General features: G+C 36.6%; 1 protein-coding gene across 2 annotated transcripts; it reads left to right on the plus strand.

Annotated features, from left to right (window-relative positions):
- The first annotated feature begins 278 nt into the window (after window positions 1–278).
- Window positions 279–8,574, plus strand: LOC110704192 (cleavage stimulating factor 64-like). Of its 2 annotated transcripts, XM_021881985.1 has the most exons (10): window positions 279–520; window positions 636–714; window positions 1,541–1,715; window positions 3,854–3,887; window positions 3,997–4,238; window positions 4,313–4,390; window positions 5,937–5,972; window positions 6,082–6,549; window positions 6,770–7,087; window positions 7,874–8,574. In XM_021881985.1, the coding sequence occupies exons 1-10, from the start codon at window positions 487–489 to the stop codon at window positions 8,000–8,002; spliced, it is 1,593 nt and encodes a 530-aa protein (XP_021737677.1). In that variant the 5' UTR covers window positions 279–486; the 3' UTR covers window positions 8,003–8,574. The 2 variants fall into 2 exon arrangements, with proteins under 2 accessions (XP_021737677.1, XP_021737678.1); XM_021881986.1 differs by lacking the exons at window positions 279–520; window positions 636–714 and having other exon boundaries at window positions 1,547–1,715; window positions 3,854–3,927.
- The last annotated feature ends 45 nt before the right edge of the window (window positions 8,575–8,619 follow it).

Here is an 8,619-nt window from a genome sequence, read left to right on the forward strand (position 1 = left end):
AGGGCGATATTTAACAACCCCCTAATAATAATAATATTAATAATAATAATAATAATATTATTATTATTATTAATATATACATTTGTATATACACATATGTATAATAATAAATAATCAAAGATCACTAATCCGTATTTAAAAATCACTAATTAATAAGTTCAGTTCAGTTCAGCTCAGTTCAATTCAGTTCAGTTCACTTCATTTCATCTGAGTTCAGTCAATCGGAACAGGCCCTACCTCCGTTAAATATTGGTTGCAATACATTCGATAAAAAATCGTAAACTTGGACTCACCTTCCGGACCCAAAACTTGTATACATCTGTGTATTCTTTTCACCAGTCTGAAACTCCAACTCCGACGCCATTAAAATACCCATCTCAAGCTTCTGCAATTTCGATGCAATTTTCCCAAATAATGTACAAAAGGAGAAGATTGAGTCAATAGAGCTCATCCATGTCTTCGTCTCGTTGATTCTTCTTCCCTTTTATGGCCTCTTCTCAGCAACATCGTTGCGTCTTCGGTTCGCCCTTTTCTTCTCTTTTTATCTGTTGATTTTTGCACAAATCTGGGAATTATTTGTATTGTTTGTTTAATATATTTTTGTTTTGATGTCGATTTTTTTTGGAAATTAATAGTTGGGAATATACCTTATGATGCAACTGAAGAACAGCTGATTCAAATTTGTGAAGAGGTTGGCCCTGTTGTTTCATTCAGGTTCGTTTCTTGTAATTTATGCACAATTTTGTTAATTATAATTGGTTCTTTAAATTAAACCCTAAGTTGTAGTTTTATTGCTATTGCAAAATTTGATGTTGCTAGTATAATAAACGAGTTCCAATTTTTTGTTACTAAAAATGTTGATTGGAAATTGGTGCACTGTTAATGAAGCTTCAGCTTTAGCTCGAGAGTATCGTGTTGCTTCGTGTATCACTCGATTTTGGCTGGGGCTGATCATGGGATCTTTTCTTATAACCGGGGCTCGATTTTTGTTTTTTATGTTTAACATCATATTTATATGGAGTACTAGTTGAATTTGACCTTGCAATCTATTGATATCATAGGTTGAATGCCAACTGCCATGATAAAAGTGGTCTATGCTGTCGTTTCTATAATTCCGGATTTGGTTTTATTACTTTCAATAGAAAATGTGTAAAGGGGGAGGAGTGGTGGAAATTTGCTTCACTTACCCCTTAGTTCTGATTATGTTAGTTGGCAAGGATAGTTATTAATAGGTTAGTGGTGAAGTAGGCCGAGACTGGGAAATATGCGCAGAATAATTATCTTCCTTTTTATATCATCGATTAGGATCAGAGGTGCAAGTCTTTCAGCTTCATCAATGATTCAGTGTCTGTTTTTAGTGTGATGTTTGATTGTAATGCAAGTTGAACTTAAACTTTGGACTATAATACATTATGTTTGTTTGTTGAAGTCATTTGCATTCTAGTACTGTTTTTTTAAATCTATTTCTTGTTGAGTGCTTTCCTAGGTCAAGAATTTTCCTAATTAATTTTTATTTTTTATTTTTTTTGCTTTTTTTCAGATTGGTTATAGATCGTGAAACTGGGAAGCCAAAAGGTTATGGATTTTGTGAGTACAAGGATGAGGAAACAGCACTCAGTGCTCGCCGTAATCTTCAGGGTTATGAGATTAATGGCCGGCAGTTGCGGGTAGATTTTGCTGAAAATGACAAAGGTGCTGATAGAAATCGTGAACAGGTAAATTTTAAGAATCCATGGTCTGTTGTTTTAGTTTGTATTATATTATTTCTTTCTGGAAGTACGTATATAGATTTATTGTAGCAAAGTTGTCTATGTGCGATTCTGTCTCTCATTTGCATAGTTGTTATTAATTAATATCTGTAAATCTCTGATAATATGAGTTGCGTTAGATGCAAGTTTATATATATTTGGCCCCAGATGGCCAGATGTGTAAAATTTCTTAAACCTTAAAACTGTGATTCTGTAGGACTATGGGTTCTTTATTCTTAGGGGTTGTTTGTTTAGAGTTTTTGGAATGGATTGGAATGAAGTTAAAGTCCAATCCATCCATTTTGTTGTTTGGTTAGGCAAATTTAGGTATGGAATCTCATACTAAGGGGTTCTAATTCCACCCAATCCCCCTAGAATCCCATACCCACCTTATCCCCTAAGATTCGCTATCCCTTCCTTTAATGGATTGTAAAAGAATAAACCAAACAAGTTTAGACAAGTATGGGGTTTAGAACCACACCTTCCTAGTATGAGATTCCATACCAATCCATTCCAACATAACGAACCAAACGACCTCTTAGTGCTCTTGGATTGGAGTGTAGTGGCACAAATAAATTTTCTGCTAAGAGGGCACTATTTAGTGTTCAAATATGGTCAGCATTCCTTTTGGCTTCAACTAAGTGGATAAATCCAAGGGTGTTTTGAAGGGCTTAAGGATGAGCGGAGGTGACCACATATTCTTGGGGATCTTTTGTCAATTTAGGTAATGCTTGGAGCTAGAACAAGTTGTACACATACAGTGTATGGGGGAGGTTTGCTACCAAACAACCTCTTAACATGGTGTGATGGTGTCCGAATTAGTGGCTATGGACAAAGGAATTGAAATGAGTTATATCTGATATTAATTTGTAGATCCTCTGTGTCAAACACAACCGGATGACCTAAAATAGGAGTTGACTCAGGGTTTTAGACAAAGGAGACTTGTGGAATCTCAAGGTCGTGGAACATGTTAAAATTTATGCTTTGAGGTGCATCTAGGACTCTAGGTATGTATACTTGTATATCCTATTGTTTTAAGATTTCACATTTTATACTAGCTTTTACTGTCATTTCCTTAAATTTCAAGGAAGAGATTTTTGTAGAATAGATGTTCTGCACATCCTTTTGAGGCAATCCAGCAACAAAGAGGTGGGCTTCTAAGAACTGAGGAGAGGGGACTACGGCTCTGATCTCCTCACCTTATTTGTACCTACCCCAGGTCTAATAAGTTTAGTTTAGGGCTAGTAAGTTCAGAGAGGATAATTAAAGGGCTAATAAGTTCTAGATAAAATAATATAAGGGTCAATAAATTCAGATAAGATTATATAATGGCTAATAAGTTCAAATAAGATAATATTAGACAAAGGTTGATAAGTTCTAATTAAACCTTATAATTAGGTCCTATAACGTCTAATATTGTCCAATAAGATAATATAAGATAAGGGCTAATAAGTTCAAATAAAATAAGACCTGTGAATGGAACTCGTAGTGAGGTGCATACTTGAACTAAGTTCTAACAGGTATTCTATAGTAGAAAGGGGAATCATATACTCATGGAATACTGGTAGATCCGTAGATGGTTTAAGGACAGTGAGATTGCTCAACTTGGAAGTCTTTACTTTGGAGGGGATCTGCTGCCAGAGGGTGAACAAGGGTCTCTTGTTTGTGGGATGCTGACTGTTAATGTTCAAGACTCTAAGCTCTTTAAAAGATTGGTCGGAGGTTAAAGCATCACAACCATCAATCTAGTAATACAAGACAGATATTTTCCCAATTTTCACCCTCCAGGACTCACTATTGTCTTGGAGTATAAAGTCACTCTAGGCTGTGAAGGAAACATTTGAAAAAAAAAAAATAAATATGATTGGAATCAACCTCTCTTGGACACAAGATCTTTAAGCTAGTAGGTCCATTAAGAGAGGAAGTCAATTCTAAGATCTAGAAGTGGAATTGGCAACTTGGAAATCAGAATTTGGATTGTGAATTATTTGAAGTTTGGGCTCAAGAATGGTTTTCTTTGTGGAGTTTTTTTTTTTTTTTTTTTTTTTGGGGGGGGGGCTTCTCTGACTACAAGCTCTGAAATTGCTCCTTGTTTCTCTTTGCAGGGTAGGGGTGGGCCAGGATTGGCAACAAATGTTGGTTAGTTTAGTTTCTTCCTCAACTGCTTCAACTTTTGGAGGTCTACCTCTATCTTGTTCATATGGAGGTGACCTGTTACCATATCTTAATGGAGTTGCTATGTAAACAGATACTCAAAAGCAGGTAGGAGGCCCGGCTTCCATTAGGGACGCAGCATTACATCAACCAATTGGCCTCCCAATCGCTATGACTGCTGCTTCTGTCATGGCAGGAGCTCTTGGTGGTTCTCAGACTGGTCAGATTATTCAAAATGGTTTGCAGAATCAGTCTCTAGTAGGCAGTGATCCTTTAACCCATCATCTAGCCAAAATGTCCAGGAGTCAATTGAACCAAGTTATACAAGAAATGAAGGTTAATATTGCAAAAGAGATGCATTGAAGAGTTATAATATAATTTCCATCTATTTACTTTCAATCTGTTTACAGGTGCTTTCTATGCAAAACAAAGATCTCGCACGTCAACTTTTGCTTGTGAGCCCACATCTTCCAAAAGCTCTCTTCCAGGTTCTGCTCAAATCTGAACTTCTTCCATTGATTGGTGAAAATCCCTTAAGTTTGTTCTCTTTTGCTTGGTGTAGCATCTGGCTTTCTTCAATTCTCTGTGCTTCTGTTTATAGTATTCTTGCTAGCTAGTTAGTTAATGCTATACGATGATATTATCTTCCTGTTTTTTGATTTGGATAAATGGAAATGTCAATTTTGAGCAAGCCTCTGGAGTAATGGTCATTTCACATAAAACTATGATACAATTTGTGTCACAAAAGCCTTGCAGAATTAAGGCTGAAAAGTCTGGATTTACCAATGTCTTGCCTCTCCACCAGTCTACTCGTAGTGTACTGAAATCTGGTACATCGTACATGGAACGGGTGTCGGAACCTACTTTGGTAGGTAGCTTGTTTGTGGTTCATATGATAGATAAATTAATATGAAGTAAGTTTTTGAGGGTTGTGCTATGTTGTGCAATTTGGTTATCAATTTTAAACTGTCTTACAGCCTTTTGCGTAGGTTTTGAAGTTTTTATTTTTATTTTTTTTATTTACTACTACCAAAGGAAATCTATATGCAATAATGCAAATAAATATATTCCAGCTATGTTAGTTGCATTATTGCTCCATACAGGTAAATAGGTTCAATTTAAATAATATAAACTTCCTAGCTGCATTTTAAATTTGTTAAAGTAACTTGTAGGGAAAAAGTTATCGCTTATCAGACAGTGGACCCATGGGAAAGTCAAGAACACAAAGAGTAAAATACTTATGGATAAGTTTCATAATATTTCCAATTCCTACGTACCAAAACTTATTTTAATAAACTGAGAAGCCTTAGAGTAGCCACTCTAATACCATATACACTTGAACTTTTGAAGCTTCCAACAACCGCAAGACTTGAAAAAGCTTTCCATCCTGCTTCTTGATACACAATAGCATTATGTCCATAACTCTATAAGTCTAACCATTGATGATGTGATGAATAACAAATCACCCTTTATCAACTATATTATTTCATCTGAAATACATCCAATTTCACCTATAAAATATGCTATAACTGTTGGTGTTCAATCCAAAAGAGGTGAAAAAAATCCATTGGTAGATGAGGCATTAGCCATTAAAGTTTTCATGCTCCTTTGTTTCATTGTGACTGCTGTTTTCCCTCTCAGGCTTTCCACAATGATAGTTATAAAGAATCTGGGCACTACTGTTGGTTCCTTATAGTTTCACCAATGGATCTCCTTAGAATTTTGGAAAATTTTAAAACACCTTGATTAATATTTTGTGTTGTTTGTTGGCCCTATATATCCTTCACTATGCAGTCTTGATAATAGTGATGGTCAGTCCAGTTTTTTATTTTTTTTATTTATTTTTATTCTTATTTTATTTTTTTATTTGTGGATCTCTACAGTTTCTTGTCTGCTGGTCTGTATACCAAAACTACTTTTTATTAGGATATTTAAGTGATATCTTGTTTGTAGAGTAGTTTGTACCAAAATATAATTTCAAAATGAGTTCTGTGCAGAATGATATTATGTCTTTTTGTTTGAATTTGAATGCAGACACAAATAATATTGGGGATGGTGACACCTCAAATGGTATGTTAAATAAGCCTATGACAATGGAATATCATACAAACGATTTTATATTATTTTATTTTATATATATATAAAGTTTGAATAACCTTACTTTTATGGGTACTTTCAGTTGCAGATGCCAAATATAAGACAACAGATCCCAAATTCTACTATTCCAATACCTCAATCTTCAACGCAACCTACCATGCAGGGTCACCCTCCATCTTCTCATACTCTTCCTGGGTTGCCTTCTTTCACTCCATTATCCTCTATGTCCCAGAATCCATTGGCACATAATCAATTCACAGCACCCTTGCCACATCATCCACAACCACGAGCTCAGCATCCAAATCTAAACCAGATGATTTCACCACCACAAAGTGCAGTGCCTGCACACTCTGGGCCTTCATCACTGATATCTGCACGGCCTCAACCTCTGGGTGGTTTGCAAATGCCACCTGTATCTTCCTCTTCATTCAGACCGCTTCAAACTCCACCATTGCAACATACAGGACATGCTAATATGACATCCACTCAAAATACAAAACTTCAGCCTACTTTTCAAAGCCAATCTGTGCCGTCAGTTCCTGTATTTCAGGTAAGAGAGTTCCCTGGTATATTCTCGTGGTTTCATTGATGATAATAAAGTTGAAGAATGGAAGCTAATTTAAGCATGTAGAAACTTGCGAATTTTATAGAACGTGAGAAATACATGATGGGGCGTAGGAAAGATGAGCCATATTTCTAAAACATAGTTATAAAAATTTAAGTACTAATTCTGCGGAGAATTAATTTTGTGAAAATTGTTGCTACATCAGGTTGCCTCTTCAATACGCCCTGCGTCGGTTGAGGCCAATCGAAAGGACATTCCCAAGCATGCACAAAGTGTCGGGGATGCAACTGTGGCTAGTCGGACAAACACCTTGACGAACTATGCTTCAGTATCTGATAAAAAAGATTCTCAAAATCAGATGGGTCGTCCTTCAAAACTTAGGAAATTGGATGATGACAGAAGTGTGCCTTACTCACCTGCGGGATTAGCTTCACCAACTGCCATTTCCATTGCAAGTAGCTCTGCTGCAGCTGGTCAAAGCTCTGGTGTGGAAGCACAGAACACGGAGAAGCAAGCCCTACAGGTAATGGTGCATCTCGCCTCTATTTATTTTTTGATTAATTCATATATGCTTCTGTCAGAATAAAAAAAAAAAAAAGCTGCTTTATGTTATAATTTGGGTTAGGCTGTTCACCTTAAAACACCTGTTCTTATCTGGTATGAATTCATTAGTCCTCATTTGAATTGGAATTGCTACTCATTATTTTACAGTGGTGGTTGTATTTGTCATTCTTTATCCCTAAACCTCTTACTTGTATCCTTCCTTTTTTGTCTGACTTTATAATGTGCTCACACAACCCTTTTTTTCACTAATGTAAGCCTTCTTAGCATGTGTGCTAGCCAAATGAGGCAAATAAGAACAGATGGAGGGGGTTAATTTAGCAGGACCTAGTGTTGGAATATTAAGTGTACAAGTACCAGTATTTAAACTAAAGCCTCCTACTTCACATTACCAAGAGATAAAGTAGGATTTAGAATGTTTTATTATTTATTTAATTATTAGTCAGATTGCAGCATGTAGTCAGTTGTTTTGTTATCATAAAAACTCCTGCCCTTTCTGGAATTATAGTTCATGATGTACAAGTAGCTACATTCAGTTGTGAGGAGGGAAACTGTGAGGATCTGTAAGATCATGGTACACAATTTTATATGCTTAGCATGCTGTTTAGCAGCCTAAAATATGTAAGATCTTGGTACACAAATTCATTTGCTTAGCTGTTCTATGCTGTCTATTAGTTTCCAGGATCTAGAACGTCAATTTCTTAATTCAAGTGAATATTTATTTATTAGCATTCGTGATATTCTGCAGATGCAGCTTCCACCTGATGTGGAGTCTGCCTTGTTGCAACAAGTGCTGAACCTAACTCCTGAACAGCTGAGTTCACTACCCCCAGATCAGCAACAGCAAGTCATTCAACTCCAGCAGATGCTCAGATGAAACCTTGGGGACTTGTCGAAGTCAGATGAATTTGATAAGAGGTAATGGTGCACACACTGGATAGATCCACGATCATGTGGATAAGGGAGCTGGTTAATACATTTATCAAAACCAACTTACGCTTCCTATGAGGGCAATCAGGTTCTAAGATGCTTGAGAGCTATCTAATTCTTTGTAATTGTTGTGAGCCTTTATAGAGATATACGTAAATCAACTACAATTATTTATAGAAAAAGTAAAATTTTGAGCAGTTGTCTTGTTAGTCATGAAAATTTAGTGACTCTGGCTGTTACTAACACTCTTTCCTCTATCTTCCTCTCTTGAGATTAAATGTACTTTTCAAGACTTCCGATAGAGATGAAGGAAGATAGAAAAAAAGGAAAATGGCGAAAGCATTTTAGAACCCGAGCGGTCTAACCTAACCCCCGGGGCGGACCCCAACCGAAAGACGCTAGACAGACTCCTCCCTTCTCAAGCGCTCTTCCTCTCTTCTCACTTGCTGGATGAGCCCCTTGTTCCTGATTTCGGCGAGACTGTTTTGTTCCAAACCTGGCGGCTCTGACTAGACCTTCTGGTTCGCCTGTCCTGAATAGAATCAGGGGAGGGGGAAGGCCTTG

The sequence above is a fragment of the Chenopodium quinoa genome, unplaced genomic scaffold (assembly GCF_001683475.1).
Source record: "Chenopodium quinoa cultivar QQ74 unplaced genomic scaffold, ASM168347v1, whole genome shotgun sequence".
Taxonomy (NCBI): domain Eukaryota; kingdom Viridiplantae; phylum Streptophyta; class Magnoliopsida; order Caryophyllales; family Amaranthaceae; genus Chenopodium; species Chenopodium quinoa.